Source organism: Pungitius pungitius, chromosome 21 (genome assembly GCF_949316345.1).
Source record: "Pungitius pungitius chromosome 21, fPunPun2.1, whole genome shotgun sequence".
Lineage (NCBI taxonomy): Eukaryota > Metazoa > Chordata > Actinopteri > Perciformes > Gasterosteidae > Pungitius > Pungitius pungitius.
In genome coordinates, this window is record NC_084920.1 from 12,828,504 (window position 1) to 12,849,488 (window position 20,985).

At 42.2% G+C, this 20,985-nt stretch overlaps 2 protein-coding genes across 2 annotated transcripts; both read right to left on the bottom strand.

Annotated features, from left to right (window-relative positions):
• Positions 1-264: 264 nt before the first annotated feature.
• Positions 265-2,226, bottom strand: LOC119213396 (uncharacterized). The gene is made up of 4 exons (XM_062560244.1): positions 2,103-2,226; positions 1,984-2,024; positions 471-1,891; positions 265-282 (listed from the first exon to the last, which is right to left on the bottom strand). The coding sequence occupies exons 1-4, from the start codon at positions 2,123-2,125 to the stop codon at positions 265-267; spliced, it is 1,503 nt and encodes a 500-aa protein (XP_062416228.1). The 5' UTR covers positions 2,126-2,226.
• An 8,073-nt stretch (positions 2,227-10,299) lies between these two features.
• Positions 10,300-12,492, bottom strand: LOC134102905 (probable basic-leucine zipper transcription factor N). The gene is made up of 4 exons (XM_062560271.1): positions 12,381-12,492; positions 12,265-12,305; positions 10,920-12,166; positions 10,300-10,805 (listed from the first exon to the last, which is right to left on the bottom strand). The coding sequence occupies exons 1-3, from the start codon at positions 12,401-12,403 to the stop codon at positions 10,935-10,937; spliced, it is 1,296 nt and encodes a 431-aa protein (XP_062416255.1). The 5' UTR covers positions 12,404-12,492; the 3' UTR covers positions 10,300-10,805; positions 10,920-10,934.
• Between the last annotated feature and the right edge of the window lie 8,493 nt (positions 12,493-20,985).

A 20,985-nucleotide genomic window follows, 5' to 3' on the forward strand; every position in this document is an offset into this window, starting at 1 on the left:
TAAACTAAAACACAGGTCAAAACCATTTGGTTTGAATAATCTAAGAGTCCGGAGAAATACTTCTGCAGAAAATAGTTTCGTTGTAAATAACCGGTTGGCACCATCTTGTCAAGATGAACTAAAACATGTTAAAGTATAACAGAAACACTGCATCTTTTAAAACAGTGTAAGCAGTGCCATACATTTGCATGTTTCAAATGACAATTTCAGACAATGTAGTTCAAAGCTTTTTTATTTCCCAAAAATGTAATGCCAGGAGCAATTTCACAGGAGGTCAGGAACCTGTGAACAAAAATGTTGGTTAGCAAGTATCCAATGCAATACTGTCCAAAGACAAGCATGACATTGGATTGACATTTAAAGCCCGAACTTACCGTGAGGGAAAGGTTTTACATTGGAACTAGTGGACGCTGCCCTCTGGATTGGCACGGAGATGACATTGAAATTGGTTTTGACTTTCCTGGATCAACCTTCGAGTTGGCAGGCTGCACATTAGGATCCGAAAACAACTTCCACATGCCAGCTTTGGTTTGCAGCACGCTTTCCTGGGGCTTCTTTGGTTGGTGGGCGGAATTAGAGGTCTGCGCCTGCTGGGGCCTGGCCGGCCTCTGCAGGTAGCCTGCACTGGAAGTGGGCAGCTCCTGGGATGGCTTCTGCAGGTAGCCTGTATTGGAAGTGGGCGCCTGCTGGGGCCTGGGCGGCCTCTGCAGGTAGCCTGTACTGGAAGTGGGCAGCTCCTGGGAGGGCTTCTGCAGGTAGCCTGTATTGGAAGTGGGCAGCTGCTGGGGCCTGGGCAGCCTTTGCAGGTAGCCTGTATTGGAAGTGGGCAGCTCCTGGGAGGGCTTCTGCAGGTAGCCTGTATTGGAAGAGGCCACCTGCTCGGGCCTGGGCAGCCTCTGCAGGTAGCCTGTACTGGAAGTGGGCAGCTGTTGGGGCCTGGGTGGCTTCTGCACATATGCCGAGTTGGAAGTAGGCAGCTCCTGGGGCTTTGCTGGCTTCTGCACGTAGGCAGAGTTGAAAGTGGGCAGCTCCTGTGGCCTGGCTGGCCTCTGCAGGTAACCTGCATTAGATGTGGACAGTTCCTGGGATGGCTTCTGCAGGTAGCCCATATTGGCAGTGGGCAGCTTCTGTGAGTAGGCCATTTCCGAAGTGGGCAGCTCCTGGGGCCTAGGTGGCGTCTGCACGTAGGCCGTGTTAGAAGTGGCCAGCTCCTGGGGTTTGGCCGGCCTCTGCAGGTAGCCAGAATTGAAACTGGGCAACTGCTGGGGACTGGGACGCCTCTGCAGGTAGCCTGTATTGGAAGTGGGCAGCTCCTGGGGTTTGGCCGGCCTCTGCAGGTAGCCAGAATTGAAACTGGGCAACTGCTGGGGACTGGGACGCCTCTGCAGGTAGCCTGTATTGGAAGTGGGCAGCTCCTGGGGCTTGTGCGGACTCTGCAAGTTGCCCATATTGAAATTGGGAAGCTGCTCAGGCCTGGACTGCTCTTGCGGGTAGCCCGGATTAAAGGCATTTGGAACGTTAACAGATTGCATAATAATTGCATTACTTGAAGCAATACCTGACTTAATACTTTTTACATTTTGAGAATCCAAATCCCAGTTGCCTCCATTGGTCCAGGATACACTGTTTGCATTGGGGTTAGCTTTAGGTCGCTGCTGAGAGTTCAGTTCGGGTTTCCTAAGGATCTGTGAGTCAGGCACATAACTAGAAACACTTCCAAATGGACTGTAACCATCTACTTGCCCACTTCCACTGTGACTGGATCCAGAACTACCCAGAAACCCTCCAGGCTGTGCAGAATGCTCAGAAGTTGACACAAAAGCAGGCTTGTGGCTTCGTGGATAAGCAAAGAGAGGCCTAGTGCCACTGGAGCCTCCACTTGTGTCAAGTGCTGTATAAAAAAAATGAAATGAAACTTTCAGAAACAGTTCTTTAAAGAGGTTACTGAATTGAAAGAGCAGCTGGTGTCTTATGAATTCTTACCATTTGTATTGTGCCCCAAAGCCAAAAAGAGCACCATCACTCTGAAAAAGACAAATTGAAGTAAACACCACATTTTTTAAGCATTATACAGCTGCTAAAAGAACAAAAAGTAGTTTTACCTCACAGAAAATCCAAAAGACATTTTGGGGTCTCAAGCTGAAGTCAGACTCAGTGCTCTGCTCTCAGGAAGACCAAGAATATCTAGTACTACGACTACCTAATTGCTGCATGGACAGCTGGCTTTTGAAGTGTTGCTATCGTCCAATCATGTCTCAAGTTGATGAAGTAATCACAATCAGGCTGTGGTGTCCAATCCAACAACAGGTGTTTGCAATTCAGCTCATTTTAAAATGTTCTACATTCATGTCATCTAAAAACTGTCCTGTCAAACACACTACGAGTTAGAGAGTAGAAGAAGCTTCTATCTATGATCTTTAATTATTTTTCAAAACACTAAGAAGCTGTAAGAACTATGAGGATGTTTGTCATGTTGTTGATAAAGCAAACAAATAGTTTAGCGATTTATCTAAGTAGCTTTTTTGGTCAATAGGAAGTATTGAACTAAATGATTGACATCAATCAAAATTACCAATAAGGTAATTTGGAAATAATGAGTGGCAAGACAAGTGCAGCTTGTTGTCGTCCTCATTAGTTTATTTTGACCAAATTCATTTTTTGACGGACATGTCTTCAGCTCAGCCTTCGTCTGAAGGCTCTATCAGAAGGATGGAGGGTATATAAGTGTGCGCAGTCATCGTAACGCCACCCATTGGTGTAGGGACTGCTTGTGTTCTGCAATTTTAACGTCGCTCTGTTTAAACAACCCCATCAAGCACGGCTTTTTCAGTCCACCTCCAGGGGGGACAAAGGAAGCTTTTGCACCATAAAGCGCATGCATAGAGAAATATAGGGCCTGTTAGCTGCAAATGAGGTTTGCACATTAGCAGTGTGGATATATGGTTTGTAAAAAAAAAAAAGTAAATTTGCATACATACATGGATAAAACTAACGGAGACAGTGATCCCCATTTCATTTCCCACCTTATAACCTTTATAGCACCTTTCAAAACAAAGTTAGTACTTAATAAGCATCCGGGTTTTGAAAAAAAAATATCAATTACAAATGCTGCAATAAAACTTTTGCAAAAAACAATTGCACTTTTGTGTAAACATTTTATACCAGCTGTGCTTTCAAATAATGGAAAAAAATGTCAGGTAAACCAGATTTCTGCATTAGACCAAACATCGTTTAGTCAGAATCATTCATAAAGTTCTGTAAAAAAAAGTTTTAGAAATACAGGTCTTAGAGCCTGAATGGCACAATAGAGCTAGGAGTCCGTCAGGTTACAACACTTAGCACCATAGCGTGGATTTTATTTTCCAAAAGACTGTTCTGGCATTACATGCTTTAAAAATCATTGCAAAGTGCTCAACATTGTTGACTAAGAAACTGGGTCAGGTTTGTGTAACTCGTTTACTGCAGGAATTACGTTTGTAGACATTTTGTAAACTTCAGTTATTGCATTGAGAACTCAGTGGGCATTGTCACATATATTTGCATGTTTCAAATGACAATTTCAGTCAATGTAGTTCAAAGCTTTTATTTTCTCAAAAATGTAATGCCAAGATCAATTTCAGGATGTCAGGAACCTGTGAACAGAAATGTTGGTTAGCAATTATGCAATGCAGTCATCAACATTAACTACTGGACTTTTCCCCAAAGACAAGCGTGACACTGAATTGACATTTAAAGCTCGAACTTACCGTGAGGAAAAGATTTTACATCGGCACTAGTGGACGCTGCCCTCTGGATTGGCACGGAGATGCCATTGAAATTGTTTTTGACTTTCCTGGATCAACCTTCGAGTTGGCAGGTTGCATATTAGGATCCGAAAACAACTTCCACATGCCAGCTTTGGTTTGCAGCACGCTTTCCTGGGGCTTCTTTGGTTGGTAGGCAGAATTAGAGGCGTGCGCCTGCTGGGGCCTGGGCAGCCTTTGCAGGTAGCCTGTACTGGAAGTGGGCAGCTCCTGGGATGGCTTCTGCAGGTAGACTGTATTGGAAGTGGGCAGCTCCTGGGGCCTGGGCAGCCTATGCAGGTAGCCTGTATTGGAAGTGGGCAGCTCCTGGGGCCTGGATGGCTTCTGCATGTAGGCTGTATTTGAAGTGGGCAGCTGCTGGGGCAGCTTCTGCGGGTACGCCATGTTGGAAGTGGGCAGCTTCTGCGGGTACGCCATGTTGGAAGTGGGCAGCTGCTGGGGCAGCTTCTGCGGGTACGCCATGTTGGAAGTGGGCAGCTGCTGGGGCAGCTTCTGCGGGTACGCCATGTTGGAAGTGGGCAGCTGCTGGGGCAGCTTCTGCGGGTACGCCATGATGGAAGAGGGCAGCTGCTGGGGTTTGGCCGGCCTCTGCAGGTAGCCAGAATTGGAAGTGGGCAACTGCTGGGGACTGGGCCGTCTCTGCAGGTAGCCTGTATTGGAAGTGGGCAGCTCCTGGTGCTTGGATGGCGTCTGCAAGTTGCCCGTATTGAAATTGGGAAGCTGCTGGGGCCTGGACTGCTCTTGCGGGTAGCCCGGATTAAAGGCATTTGGAACGTTAACAGATTGCATAATAATTGCATTACTTGAAGCAATACCTGACTTAATACTTTTTACATTTTGAGAATCCAAATCCCAGTTGCCTCCATTGGTCCAGGATACACTGTTTGCATTGGGGTTAGCTTTAGGTCGCTGCTGAGAGTTCAGTTCGGGTTTCCTAAGGATCTGTGAGTCAGGCACATAACTAGAAACACTTCCAAATGGACTGTAACCATCTACTTGCCCACTTCCACTGTGACTGGATCCAGAACTACCCAGAAACCCTCCAGGCTGTGCAGAATGCTCAGAAGTTGACACAAAAGCAGGCTTGTGGCTTCGTGGATAAGCAAAGAGAGGCCTAGTGCCACTGGAGCCTCCACTTGTGTCAAGTGCTGTATAAAAAAAAAAAAATGAAATTAAACTTTTTGAAACATTTCTTTAAAGAGGTTACTAAATTGAAAGTGCAGCTGGTGTCACATGAATTCTTACCATTTGTATTATGCCCCAAAGCCAAAAAGAGCACAATCACTCTGAAAAAGAGAAATTGAAGTAAACACCACATTTTTTAAGCATTATACAGCTGCTAAAAGAACAAAAAGTAGTTTTACCTCACAGAAAATCCAAAAGACATTTTGGGGTCTCAAGCTGAAGTCAGACTCAGTGCTCTGCTCTCAGGAAGACCAGAAATATCTAGTACTACGACTTCCTAATTGCTGCATGAAGTGTTGCTATCGTCCAATCATGTCTCAAGCTGATGAAGTAATCACAATCAGGCTGTGGTTTCCAATCCAACAACAGGTGTTTGCAATTCAGCTCATTTTAAAATGTTCTACATTCATGTCATCTAGAAACTGTCCTGTCAAACACAACACTACGAGTTAGAGAGTAGAAGAAGCTTCTATCTATGATCTTTAATTATTTTTCAAAACACTAAGAAGCTGTAAGAAATATGAGGATGTTTGTCATGTTGTTGATAAAGCAAACAAATAGTTTAGCAATTTTTCTAAGTAGCTTTGTTGGTCAATAGGAAGTATTGAACTAAATGATTGACATCAATCGAAATTACCAATAAGGTAATTTGGAAATAATAATACTGAGAGGGCACCATGCTGGGATCACGGACCAATAACCAAACTGTAAATTGAATCAGAAAATTGTTGTTCACCTAAAATGCCAATGGTGAAGTTACTATTACACTTGAGTGAAGAATGAACATCTGAATTTGAGAGTGGGCCATGTTTAGACACCCATCATCCCAAAGAAAAGAAATAAAAACAGAAGTATGACTTCCAACACTGACTACACATCTAAATGCTGACTGAAAATTTTCTAGTAAACTCTTGTTATGTATAAAAAAATGTTTTTGACAAATATCAGTACTGTTTGAGGGCAGGAGATTAGGAACTGCTGTTGGTGTACTTTGTCTTTTTGTAGGAGGGGAAGTTCTGAATAAAGTTCTTGAAAAAAAAATAGTTGAGGAGGCAGTTCTCAGCAATAAACTCAACAAACAACCTTTCGGCAAAAAAAATGTGTTTATTTCAATTACTAGCCTAGAGAACTTTGGGCTTTACCTCCATGTAGATACCAACACAGTTGCATCCAGGAGTTGATCAGTGCTGTGCTATGCTCACATTGTTGCTGCTCTAACACCATCAACTGTCATCTAGGAAAACGTTTGGCAGCACTGGTATTGTCTCTGTGATAGACAGTGTTTATAGACATACTTCAATACAAATAGGATTCTTTGTCCGCTTTCTGTACAGATTGGTGCACCCATCATAGAGCTCAATGTGACACAGACGACTGCAATTTTTTGTCTATGCATTGATGATTCAACAGTGCTAGGAAGTCAGAGACCACATAGGAAGAATCTCAAAAGCTGACTGTCTTTCGGGACACATTATCATGCTAATGTATCACTCAAGTTGTAATATTTCGAATGGGTTTCAATGACACATAATCTGCGTATTTGCATCCTGATTTCGTTCTATTTGCATCTTTGCATTTATATAGCACACTTTGCCGGAACTTTCAAACAGGATGTTTTAATTAGAATTAATTCATTACAGGAATCATAAAAGACCTGCAAGTGTTTTTTTCCAGCATTTGGGATTTGGTAGATATGCCAGACGGTACGATAATAAACCTGTAGAAGCACTATCAAAGTGGAATTTTCATAAAATATCTGAACATCTTAAACACTGTGTAGGAGTAAGCATTGAGCTCCTCTTGTAGGCCACGTCTCCTACACTTGTTTGTTCCATAAGTTTCACACTGGAAGGTCTCCCCTGTCAGCGAGGATGGTCGGGGTGAGCATTTAATTCAATATAGGTGCACATGAGCAGCACTGCCGGAGGCGGTACAGAGAAGAAACTGGGACACAAAAGAATGCAAATGACACAACATTCAGTACAACGTGACAGAAGATGGGAATATGGATAAAAGCACACTTCATTATTCTGTTTTTTGGCATTGATTCTAGCTTCTGACTTCTATTCCCTAAAAAGTCCATTCACATTCACGACCCCTGAGAGGAAAGTGATTTGACTTCTCCCGTACCGTAACTTTCTTCATGGTTCCAATGACAAAAGAAAATCACACTCTAAAATAAGTAGGCCACTTATTCTTGTGTCTAACTTTCAATCAACCCAAAAGGACAAGTAGCATGCATTTTCTTCGCTTAGTTTAAGATTCATGAGGGTTTGTTCCAAGCATAAAATTCAAGCACACAATATGAATTATGTAAAGCTCGTGTTATTGTAATTTGTAGGCTACTCTATGAGTGTGTGCTGCTGCTAACAGCAATGATAAAGGACAACAATACAGAGATCATCACGTCTGTTGAACCACTGTGGGTAAATGACATAGTTGGCTAAATGACTAATAACATGGTATCAACATCATTAGAGAGATCCCTGAAGAAGACTCTGGACTCGACTGTTCCAGTCATTTGCATGACTCATTACTTATTTACTTTAGGTTAGCGCTGACAAATGCACCTTTATTGATATTGAAGGCGGTGACAGGAAATTGATAGGTCAAGGCAAGTTGTTCAGGGCCCCGGGCTTTTGTCAATCATTGAGCAGTGAATTCATATCAAAAGTCTTAATGGAGTTCCGATGTGTGTACGTCAACTTCAGAGGTTTATTAGAAGACATTTGTTATCACTTTGTTTTATAAGTAGTTACTATTGGGATCAGTGGTTGTATAGGTCGTCTAGCTGCCTATGGATGTGTCTGTATTTAACAACCTATAAAACTCAGCTAAAGTTTAGCTCACACAGCTTATAAGTAACTCCAATGTCAACCCTGCTGTGTCACTGCTAGACATTCAGTGCAAGCGATCTAGCATAAAGAGCGGTAAAGTTTGTTTAGGGGTGCTTTCACGGCCCAAACAAACACAAGACTCACCGACCCAGGAGACCCGTATCCATGTCCTGCATGAAAACAAGTCAATGTCGACCTGCTTAGAATCTGCTATGTGACTTACATACCTAACTAAAGCTGGTCACAAAAGGTTTTATTGCATGTAAAACTGCGTCATCTCTTATTTTATGCACTACTTTAAAATTATATTGGTCACAAAAAAGATACTCATGCATAGACATAAATGTAGGCATGAAAACAGTCACAACCCAGAGTACGGATTTGTCCATTGTGTAAAAGAGATTCCCACTGTTGATCTCAGTGCAAAGATTGCAAACAGGTGACATCTGCTGCTCTCATAACAAAGTAACATGTTAAAAAATATGCGCATACATAGCTAAAGACCATGCTCTGAAAGTCTTGAATAATGAGTCAAGTGAAGACGGAAAGTTGACTCTTTTTTCACTGTAAAAAAATAAAATGTAAGAAAATGGTCAAATGACTGGCAGCACAACCTATGCGCCTCACCACCTTGTTGAGCATTTGCTTTTGCAGTGGTTTCTGTGGAGAACTATTGTACTGGGAGATACTTGACTATTCAAGACATGCTACACTGAATAAAAAAGATCCTAATTTTACGGAAAATAAATTTAGATTTTACAGTAGTTTTTCTGTTTTTTAATGATGTACAAAACTCCATAGAAGAGCAGATATTATCTGTAAATCAAGCCAATTGACAGCCCAACTGTTAATTTAAGTTTCATGCTGATAATGACAAATTACATTTTCTTTCTCATTTTGGTATTTGCAACAGCACATGCTCAAGGTGGTGGGGAGGCATATAGGTTCTGGAATCTGCCTCCAGTACAAGATATAAGGCCTGCTGCGAAGTTTACATCTGAGAGAAAAATGTGGTACAGTGTAATTCAGACAAATATATTAAAAGTGTATTAATCAAAAACGATTGCGTAATGGCATGGAAAGCTACTTTCTCCGCAGTTTACCACTGATTTGAGAGCCAGCTCCATGATGACTGCGTGGTTGGGGGTCATACTACAGAACCTTGGTAGGATGATGACCGCAATTCATTTCTAGACCGCAGCGGATTCTCACACCCACTCTGGAAGCGCGCTGGTTGGAAGGTCACCTTACTCAATGGAAGATCAGGCAGCAAATTGGTCCCTGATCAATTAAACAGCCTCGTCAGCAGATCCGCCTGATATCCCAGACTGTAGGGGGTCAGCCTTGGGCAGATGTGGGATACCACTGTGCCAGGCTTTGCTGGTGGTTACAAACATAACATTAACTCCATATAAAAGATGGCGAGTCAAGGACTTCCTTAACCCTAGGGAGTTGTTCTGCATCAACTCATGTATAAATGTCTTTGTTTATGAAAACGAAAACACAAATTCCGGCACCAGATGACAATGCAAAATAAACAAATTTGCCGTAACTCTCAAGCACTTTTGACTATTTAAATCCTTTTAATTTTTTAATCCCATAGGTCTATTAGGAGGATTTCTGCTTAGATTCACAACTTCCTTCTCTTCAGAAAACCCCACAAATCATATGTGCTCCTAGTGTAAAGATTACATCGTTACTATTTTGGGAATTAAGTGATTCTTTTTTGGGTGAAATAAGGGCATGATATTTTATGAAAAGATGGACTTGTTCTGTAGACTTCTTTGCAACACGTTGCTGCTTTGCTGATATGGTGGAATCCTCTTCAGAAGGCGTCTTTGTGCTGCTGTTCTTCAGAGATGGAAATCCCTGAAAACTCTTCTGACAGGGCATAAACCCACACCATTGTGTGGCTTAGTGTTCATACAAATCTTACTGTCACTTCCTCCAAGAGTGCAGCTTGTCGTCGTCCTCGTTAGTTTATTTTGACCAAATTCATTTTTTGACGGACGTCTTCAGCTCAGCCTTCGTCTGAAGGCTCTATCCGAGTGATGGAGGGTATATAAGTGTACGCAGTCATCGTAACGTCACCCATTGGTGTAGGGACCGCTTGTGTTCTGCAATTTTAACGTCGCTATCTTTAAACAACGCCATCAAGGACGCCTTTTTCAGTCCACCTCCAGGGGGGACAAAGGAAGCTTTTGCACCATAAAGCGCATGCATAGAGAAATATAGGGCCTGTTAGCTGCAAATGAGGTTTGCACATTAGCAGTGCGGCTATATGATTTGCAAAAAAAAAGTAAATTTGCAAACATACATGGATAAAACTAACTGAGACCGTGATCCCCATTTCAGTTCCCACCTTATAACCTTTATAGCACCTTTCAAAACAAAGTTAAAGTGCTCAATAAGCATCCGGGTTTTGTGAAAAATATCAATTACAAATGCCACAATAAAACTTTTGCACAAAACAATTGCACATTTGTGTAAACATTTTATACCAGCTGTACTTTCAAATAATGGAAAAAAATGTCAGGTAAACCCGATTTCTGCACCAGACCAAACATCATTCTCAGAATCGTTCATAAAGTTCTGTAAAAAATAGTTTCAGAAATACAGGTCTTTGAGCCTGAATGGCACAATAGAGCTAGGACTCAGTCAGGTTACAACACTTTGAACCATGGCGTGGATTTTATTTTCCAACAAGACTGTTCTGGCATTACATGCTTTAAAAACCATCGCAAAGTGCTCAACATTGTTGACTAAGAACCTGGGTCAGATTTGTGTAACTCGTTCACTGCAGGAATTACATTTGTATACATTTTGTAAACTTCAGTTATTGTATTATAATTGCGAAATCAGTGGGCATCGTCACATACGTATATTTGCATGTTTCAAATGACAATTTCAGTCAATGTAGTTCAAAGCTTTTATTTTCCCAAAAATGTAATGCCAGGATCAATTTCAGGATGTCAGGAACCTGTGAACAGAAATGTTGGTTAGCAATTATGCAATGCCATCATCAACATTAACTACTGGACTTTTCCCCAAAGACAAGCATGACACTGGATTGACATTTAAAGCTCGAACTTACCGCGAGGGAAAGGTTTTACATTGGCACTAGTGGACGCTTCCCTCTGGATTGGCACGGAGATGCCATTGAAATTGGTTTTGACTTTCCTGAATCAACCTTCGAGTTGGCAGGCTGCTCATTAGGATCCGAAAACAACTTCCACATGCCAGCTTTGGTTTGCAGCACGCTTTCCTGGGGCTTCTTTGGTTGGTGGGCGGATTTAGAGGCGTGCGCCTGCTGGGGCCTGGGCGGCCTCTGCAGGTAGCCTGCACTGGAAGTGGGCAGCTCCTGGGATGGCTTCTGCAGGTAGCCTGTATTGGAAGTGAGCGCCTGCTGGGGCCTGGGCAGCCTCTGCAGGTAGCCTGTACTGGAAGTGGGCAGCTGCTGGGGCAGCTTCTGCGGGTAGACCATGTTGGAAGTGGGCAGCTGCTGGGGCAGCTTCTGCAGGTAGGCCGTGTTGGAAGTGGGCAGCTGCTGGGGCAGCTTCTGCGGGTAGACCATGTTGGAAGTGGGCAGCTGCTGTGGCAGCTTCTGCGGGTACGCCATGTTGGAACTGGGAAGCTGCTGGGGCAGCTTCTGCGGGTACGCCATGTTGGAACTGGGAAGCTGCTGGGGCAGCTTCTGCGGGTACGCCATGATGGAAGTGGGCAGCTGCTGGGGCAGCTTCTGCACGTAGGCCATATTGGAAGTGGGCAGCTGCTGGGGTTTGGCCGGCCTCTGCAGGTAGCCAGAATTGAAACTGGGCAACTGCTGGGGACTGGGGCGTCTCTGCAGGTAGCCTGTATTGAAATTGGGAAGCTGCTGGGGCTTGGATGGCGTCTGCAAGTTGCCCGTATTGAAATTGGGAAGCTGCTGGGGCCTGGACTGCTCTTGAGTGTAGCCCGGATTAAAGCCATGTGGCTCGTTAACAGATTGCATAATAATTGCATTACTTGAAGCAATACCTGACTTGATACTTTTTACATTTTGAGAATCCATTGGTCCATTGGTCCAGGATACACTGTTTGCATTGGGGTTAGCTTTAGGTGGCTGCTGAGAGCTCAGTTTGGGTTTCCTAAGGATCTGAGAGTCAGGCACATAACTAGAAACACTTCCAAATGGACTGTAACCATCTACTTGCCCACTTCCACTGTGACCGGATCCAGAACTACCCAGAAACCCTCCAGGCTGTGCAGAATGCTCATAAGTTGACACAAAAGCAGGCTTGTGGCTTCGTGGATAAGCAAAGAGAGGCCTAGTGCCACTGGAGCCTCCACTTGTGTCAAGTGCTGTATATAAAAAAAAAAATCAAATAAACCTTTTTAGAAACATTTCTTTAAAGAGGTTACTAAATTGAAAGTGCAGCTGGTGTCACATGAATTCTTACCATTTGTATTGTGCCCCAAAGCAAAAAAGAGCACCATCACTCTGAAAAAGACAAATTGTAAACACCACATTTTTTAAGCATTATACAGCTGCTAAAGATACAAAAAGTATTTTTACCTCACAGAAAATCCAAAAGACATTTTGGGGTCTCAAGCTGAAGTCAGACTCAGTGCTCTGCTCTCAGGAAGACCAAGAATATCTAGTATTACAACTTCCTAATTGCTGCATGGACAGCTGCCCTTTTCAAGTGTTGCTATCGTCCAATCATGTCTCAAGTTGATGAAGTAATCGCAATCAGGCTGTGGTCTCCAATCCAACAACAGGTGTTTGCAATTCAGCTCATTTTAAAATGTTCTACATTCATGTCATCTAAAAACTGTCCAGTCAAACACAACACTACGAGTTAGAGAGTAGAAGAAGCTTCTTTCTATGATTTTTAATTATTTTTCAAAACACTAAGGAGCTGTAAGAACTATGAGGATATTTGTCATATTGTTGTTAAAGCAAACAAATAGTTTAGCGATTTTTCTAAGTAGCTTTGTTGGTCAATAGGAAGTATTGAACTAAATGATTGACATCAATCGAAATTACCAATAAGGTAATTTGGAAATGATAATAATGAGAGGGCACCATGCTGGGATTACGGACCAATAACCAAACTGTAAATGGAGCAGGTCTCCGTGGATCATAGTTTCGTGCGGACCCCGGTTCTGACTCCTGGCTCATGGCTCTGCTGACACCTGCTGCTGCCATCACCATTACTTTAAATATGATTCATATTACTGTCATCATAAACCAACATCTTTCTGCTCTCCCTCCCCACAGAAGCCTCTGTGGATGGTGGTTCGATCTGATGGAGGTTGTCCCTGCAGTGGTCCTGCCGTACACCTCTTCTGCTACTTGCAATTACTTGTATCATTTCTGTTAGAGAAATTGAATGTATTGTACATCTTTTACATTGTTGATTCTGTACACATGACATCCATTGCAGTCTGTCCATCCCGGGAGAGGGATCCCTCCTCTGACGTTCTCCCTAAGGTTTCTTCCCTTTTTTTCCCATTGAAGGGTTTTTTCATATTTTGGGGAGTTTTTCCTGTGCCGATGTGAGGGTTTCGGGACAGAGGATGTTGCATGTGTACAGACTGTAAAGCCCTCTGAGGCAAATTTGTAATTTGCGATTTTGGGCTATACAAAATAAAATGAATTGAATTGAATTGAATTGAATCAGAAAATTGTTGTTCACTTAAAATGCCAATGGTGAAGTTACTATTACACTTGAAGAGTGAAGAATGAACATCTGAATTTGAGAGTGGGCCATGTTTAGACACCAATCATCCCAAAGAAAAGTAATAAAAAAAGAAGTATGACTTCAAACACTGACTACACAACTAAATGCTGACTGAAAATCCTCTATTAAACTCTTGTTATGTATAAAAAAAAAAAATTGACAAATATCAGTACTGTTTGAGGGCAGGAGATTAGGAACGGCTGTTGGTGTACTTTGTTCTTTTGTAGGAGGGGAAGTTCTGAATAAAGTTCTTAACAATAAACTCATCAAACAACCTTTTGGCAAAACAAATTTGTTTATTTCCATTACTCGCCTGGAGAACTTTGGGCTTTACCTCCATGTAAATACCAACACAGTTGCATCCAGTGGTTGATCAGTGCTGTGCTATGCTCACATTGTTGCTGCTCTAACACCATCAACTGTCATCTAGGAAAACGTTTGGCGGCAATGGTATTGTCTATGTGAAAGACAGTGTTTATAGACATACTTCAATACAAATAGGATTCTTTGTCCGCTACAGATTGGAGCACCCATCATAGAGCTCAATGTGACACAGATGACTGCAATTTTTTTCCATGCAATGATGATTCAACCAGGAAGTCAGAGACCAAACAGAAAGAATCTCAAAAGCTGACTGTCTTTCGGGACACATTATCATGCTAATTTATCGCTCAAGTTGTAATACTTCGAACAGGTTTCAGTGACACGTAATCAGTGTATTCGCATCCGGATTTTGTTTTATTTGCATCTTTGCATTTATATAGCACACTTTGCCGAAATTGGATTAGTTAGTATTAATTCATTACAGGAATCATAAAAGACCTGCATGTTGTTTTTTCCAGCATTTGGGGGTTGGTAGATATGCCATACATCCACATTAACCTCTAGAAGCACTATCAAAGTGGAATTTTCATAAAATATTCCCTTTAAAACCATTTCACTCTTTTTGAGAACAGCTGCCCAACATTTCCACCCTTGACCCCCAACGCGTAGCTGAAGTAGAACAGACTTTTCAACTCGCCAAGTACTTTTCAATGACGTCATCGTCACGATTGACCAGCTGGATTTGAACATCTAAGACTTTGTGAAGGAATAAGCATTGGGCTCTTCTTCTAGGCCACATCTCCTATACTTGTTTGTTGCATAAGTTTCACATTGGAGAAGACTCGAGTCTTGCCTGCTTCAGTAATTTGCATGACTAATTACTGCTATACCTATAGGTTAGCGCTGACAAATGACATTTATTGATATTGAATGACGGTGATGCAAATTGATAGGTCGAGGCAAGTTGTTCAGGGCCCAGGCTTTTGTCAATCATTGAGCAGTCAATTCTTATCAGTCTTAATAGAGTTTCGATGTGTATACTTTACCATCGCAGGTTCATTACCGAAGAGGAAGTAATTTATTATCACCTCGTGTCATAGGTAGTAATCATTGGGATCAGTGGTTTTCTAGGTCGTTAAATATAGACACACCCTATAGCACATACAGCTTTTAACTAACTCCAATGTTAACGCTGCTGCGTCACTGATCGACATTCAGTGTAAGCGACCTAGCAGAAAGAGCGGTAAAGTTTGTTTAGGGGTGCTTTGAAGGCCCAAACATACACAGGACTCACCTACCCAGGAGACCTGCATGAAACCAAGTCAATGTTGACCAATTTTACTACTGCTACGTGACTTACATACCTAATCAAAGCCAGTCACAAACAAATAAACTATTATTTAACAAACCACAATCTTTTCTATGTTTTGTCGCAAAACATAGTAGCCACGAAATCTGAAAACTGAGACACAAATATGATGCCATACCAATTCAATGAACAGTGACGAATCATTTTCCTTTCATTAAGCAAAAGACAACACACTACACATGAATGCGGCACTGTGTGCAAAGACATGCACATAAAGCACCTCCACATACCACATGTAAGAAGTTCATGTTCATGAGCTGCCCTAATTTAGCTGGTCAGAATCAGACTATTTAGCTTGTGACCTCGCTTTGACCTCATTGCTGAGCCAGAGTTCAGACAATTGAGCACTGTGTATGTTGATCCCTGCAGGGTTGCACCTGCACGCTAACTGCGCCGGATTATTACAGAGATGTCGCAGTGTTCACGCCTTCTTGATCAAGCTTAACCACCCGAGTCCCATAAAGCTCATAGACCACATTACTTGACCCTCATCATGTGTGTATTCTAACAAAATGTCCAAAAGTTGATTGTCTTAAATTAATTGTCTTGAAAAACTCGTTATGAGTGTCATTTCTATCCAGGCTATTGATTCCACAATGTTAGGACAATAATGGTATTTGGTCTTTTTGGGGACAGTATGGAGAATGCAAACATTCATAAGAAAATTCAAAGAGCAGCAGTTTTCAAAGTGTTTTGCTAATTATGATAGTTATTTCTTAATAAACACTGCAATCTCACCAAATTATAAAGGAGATACACGCAATGCATTTTTTCATTCAACACTCATGTTCCCGTGACGTCTCGCCTGGAATAGATAGGGCGAGCGCTTCCTCACAAATCACAAATAATCGTTGCCAGGTAAAGGCCGACATGAATGTCAAAGCAATGCAACTGCTGCAACTTCTTAAAATCATTTTCTGGGTGTTTAAATTGCTGGGGTCAAATTGACCCCAATGGTAAAAGGTGTTAGTAAATTTGAAGCTAACAGGAGGGTTAATCTCCTCCAGGCCTCTGAGGATATTATGCGTTTGATTGTGTGCGTCTGTCAGTCCGCGGCTATTCTTGCACACTGCTGGACCCTTCTGCCCTATATCTTTGTGATCCTCTCTGACTGCAGAGCCAAGGTCCCTGGACAGAGCCAGAGAGTGGCTCTCTCGGCTCCACCTAAGTTGTGAAATGTAAATGTCGCACATGAAGGTTAAGGCACATTTTAATAGCCAAAATAGACTTGATAAATAAAATGCTTCAAGTCATGGCCACACACAGGCTCAGACAGGGCATCCTAAGAATTGCGGGTTGTATTTATCAGTTGAACATTACAGCTGTAGTTGAGTGCACTTTACTCTTTTTTTAGGCTTTCACCTTGATGTTGACCTTGTGTTTAGTATTTAAAGGTATCTGACACTGGCACAAGGTCTCTGTGTCACCAGCTGCTCACTAGAAAGATGCGTAATTTGTAGGATTTGCCATCCATAAATACTCAATACAGCCAGTAGTGAGCTGAGATAACACCGACATTACTGGCTGTTTCTTCGGATAATTGCTGTCACACAGAGGTACAAAATAAACATGAAAGTTGAGTTCCTATGGTTAGTAATATGAGATGTTACAATGGTATGTTTTATTTTCACATGATATGTTTACAACAAACAGCAACATTCATACCGGTTATTCAATTAACCTAAAGTAATTCCGATTTAAATCATATGAAACATTCACAAAAGGTCATGTAATGCAACGTCTCAGTAGCCGCGTCATTAATCATCTATGTCTGAACAAACTGCATGTGTAGGTTTTCACAGAATAAGGCCTGCTTTAGGTAAAAAGTCAGTAGGACTCATCTTCTGTAGACCATGGGTATCCCAACCGGACTTACGGCAGTCCATCTGTCATTGAGACGTTTGAGTGACAGAATATGACAAAAGCATAAAATACATTGTTTATATTCAGACATGATGACTGTTGTCCCTTTAAGTGAAATTATTTTAAATGACTCACAAACGCTCACAGGCTCCATTAGGGTACGGTCACTATTCGGCACAAAACTAGTAAAAGCTCAGTCCACATTTTAGGTGAATAACAAAGCGCTACATGGCCTGACAAAAAACCATGTTCCTCATTGACTAGACTCCACCGAGACTCTCAATCAAACCAAGCTTCAAGCTACGATTCAAAAGAAATCAGCTGGCCTCTCTGTATTCCATTTCATCGCTTGTCCGCCTTCAGAGATTATTTTCACCGTGTAGAACAGAAAGCCTGAAGACGGCCGATGCAGTTTTTTGCTTCAACTTGTAGTTCTCAGTCCAATCATTTTTTGGAGGGGCATTCGGGACGCTGAGCTCAGTCTCCTCACGCGTCGAACCCGCTGAGGGCCCTGTGGCTACTCTCGCATTGATTGTATGGCCCTACCGACACCACTTGTTCTCACTGGGAAAGAAGTTAAAGAAAAAGAGCGTCTTAGCAGTTCTCTTAGCAGTTCTTTTAATCCAGCCACACAACAGCTTGCAAAAAAACCTTTGCTCACGGGAAGGTTGTATGAAAGGACTGCAAGATCTTATTTAAGTATTTTTTTTTTAATTTCAGCTATACATGATGAACAGTTTTGGAAACACAGCCTGGTGTGCGTTTGTTTAGTGAGTTATGTATTAACGAATTGGTAAATGTTTCGAAAAGCATAAACACAAATAATGTGAAAAGCAGGAAATGCTTTCCTTTTACCGCTTCATGGACTGGACAGGCTTCGGTGCCGCATTCCAAAGCCATGTATTCATCCAATTTGAACATTTTGTGATTCTGTTAAGTTTATTTGATGAGGGTACAGGTGCCTCAACTATCGGACCCTGATTGTTATCTGATACTCTTTCCCAGTCTGAAACGGTTGTCTAAAGGCCGGTTAGAAGAGGTGGACCGGTTTTCTGCTTCGTGTCTGAACCTCTCAATCGGGAGATGTTTGATGGACATATAGACCATGAGTAAACCTACAGAATGACACGCGCAACCAGAGGCTTGGCTTGGATGCGTGTTATTTCCCATGTGCATTAAGCGCATCAGTCACCATTCCATTACCGGAAAAAGCAGTAAGTCCTTTGGGAAATAAGACCAGTAACATAAGCCAGCTAAAAAAAATAAAGAAGCCAGAACACAAATGTGACCAGTGACTGAAAATGATGCTGGGACATGGAGAGTAGTATCTCAATCAGACCTCCACAGTGTGTTCACACTGCACATCACAGATGGTCTCACAATACCAGATTCCATCCGGTAAACTGACATCCCAGTATGAGATTAAAATCTGGAAAACATCCCCTGAGGATGAGTCAGAAATGAAGTGTCCGACCTTCGGGGGTTAGTGTTGATGTCTGAGTGAAGGACAGAATTGCACACACAATCCTCTGCTGTGCAGCCTACTAAGAATATGATAGATGTAGCCTTAGGCCTTTTCTCAATACAGAGTGCACCAAATTCAAGTCACCTACTTACTTTAAATTTGCCATGATGAATGGAAAAAGCAATAAAAAAGACAAAGTAAGTTATCATTTTCAATTGGGTATTACAGCTGCTGTTGCTGACAATAGCAGCTCAACACAGCAGTAGTGTTATCTGACGAATTAATTACAACCGAAAAACCCACATTCACTGAGTTACAGTACATAAATCTATTGGACCAACGAAAACAGACACCAGCTTTTATCTTCAAAGAAGAAAAAAACACACGCTTGAAACATTAGTCTATAGCTCCAAAAGCACCGCAGCAACATATGGAAGCAAGGAAGCAGTAAGTTGACAAAGTGATGAAATTATAGAATATGATAATATCTATAGACAATACAAAAGAAGAACCATAATTGTATTTAAATACCCACGTTGACCCTTCAGCACATTATGGTGTAATAATCAGAAAACAGAAAAACATTTCCCCTAGAAAAGGGTTGGTGTAAAAGTCTTCTAAAACTGACGCAATTCCCAAGTGTCACCCAAGTGTTTTTCTTACGTTCTTCCACTCTCTCCCTAAATCAGATGGTGACTTCATTGCACGATTATGCAGATATTTTGAATGCTAAGTGAATGTGCACACTCCTACCACACACAGTGTGGTTCAGGGGAGAAGAATGTGGATTTCAAACGCCTTGTAAATAATCCATCAAACGGCCCATCTTATTTCCATCCTGGGCCGTTGCCACCATGCACAGAGTGTGTGTGCCCGATCAAACAACAGATGTTGTTTTCTACTCGCAATACGGGAAGACGTAGCAGACCTGATGCAATTCACTTCTGTCAAGGTGTAACCATGGCGCCTGGCATTCGGACTCAGCCGACGGGGCCACTGCAGCGAGTATTTCCAAAGGAATAAAGTGATCTTATTGTAAAGCTGGAGCTTTGAATTATGCCCCCCCCCCCCCCCCCCGAGCACGAACTTGCTGAGCGTATCGCTTCCCGCTTAAAACTGGCTGAAAAAAAAAAAGCCTGGCCCTAGGACGCACACATATATTCCTGTCTCCGTACACTTCTCTTTCGTGCAGATCAAGATTACATTTGATATTCTTTTGACCTGAACAGAGTCATATCTTTCGACTTCTGATGCTTTCCCCTGGTCCCTATTCTCCGATCCCTCTCTTTTTGACCCATGGGCCATTCCATTCAAATGATACTTAATATGCATTTTGACCCCTTTACACAAAGTCATTTGATGGGGGAAATAAAAACCAATGTTTTTTAAAAACCAACCGAGGGTACCATGTGACGCTTCTGTCTCAATTGCACTTCCTGTTTGCTTCATCGTCAGACATTGCATCCAGGAGTAGTTGACACATTTCGTTTACATTGTTCAAATTGAACTGTCCAAAAGTTTTGAGTGATTAGAAGCAGTTTGTGGGCGAGTCCCACAAAACGTGACGCAAGCAACGCAACGTGGAACATACAAACCGTGGTTTCCAGCTATCTGAAATTGATATGAAATATTAAACATCGCAAATCAACAACAACTGAAGGCAAATGTGTATATATACACCTACACTATATATATATATATATCTATATATATATATAGATAGATAGATATCAATGAAACCCACGCTGCTGAGCAGAGTTGTTGCTTGTCTATTATTAAATGTCACATATCACCAGTCCAAATAGCACCAAAGTCAGTTATGAAGCAAAGATGTCAAGCAGTGCAACATAACAGTAACCTTTTACAACTCAGACCTGCATTTTCTCCTTTTCTCAATGTCTCTCTCGCTCTCCGCCGCATCAAGGTTTCTATTGATTTGATTCTTACTGTTCTTAAGAATCCGCCTGTTAAGTGCAGAGCCGTGGCACATCAACGGAAGTACGTGTGTTCCTGTGGTACAGGAAATCACAGCACTTGATCCAATCATTTTATCTGATAGCAGTGTAAATGTGTGCGTGGTTTGGAAGGGAGGATGTGACCAAACTGAAAACTAGAGTAAAAGACTAAACGGTGGGTGTTTCTGCGTTTAGTGCCACCTCGCCTTTTCCCACATTCAGTCCAACCCACGGGCTGAAACTCAATCTGGGATGGACACACACACATACACACAATTTGTGCAGAGTCTATTTTCTTTTTCAAAGCTTTGAGGATGGATGGCACAGTATCTAGTCCTTCGCTGAGATCAGCCACCCGTGGATAGATGCGAGTATAAGGACAACTGTGCTGCTCGGGAGGGATTACTGGCTCGTGATTGCTGGCTCGGAAAATCCTAATCAATTGAGGAAGACAAGAG

Excerpts from the sequence above, each read along its gene's own strand:
- LOC119213396 (XM_062560244.1), bottom strand. The coding sequence starts at position 2,125 with ATGTCTTTTGGATTTTCTGTGAG. Across the intron at positions 2,025-2,102 it reads TCTTTTGGATTTTCTGTGAG|AGTGATGGTGCTCTTTTTGG; the intron begins GTAAAACTACTT and ends TGTCTTTTTCAG. Across the intron at positions 1,892-1,983 it reads TTTGGGGCACAATACAAATG|CACTTGACACAAGTGGAGGC; the intron begins GTAAGAATTCAT and ends TTTTTTATACAG.
- LOC134102905 (XM_062560271.1), bottom strand. The coding sequence starts at position 12,403 with ATGTCTTTTGGATTTTCTGTGAG. Across the intron at positions 12,306-12,380 it reads TCTTTTGGATTTTCTGTGAG|AGTGATGGTGCTCTTTTTTG; the intron begins GTAAAAATACTT and ends TGTCTTTTTCAG. Across the intron at positions 12,167-12,264 it reads TTTGGGGCACAATACAAATG|CACTTGACACAAGTGGAGGC; the intron begins GTAAGAATTCAT and ends TTTTATATACAG.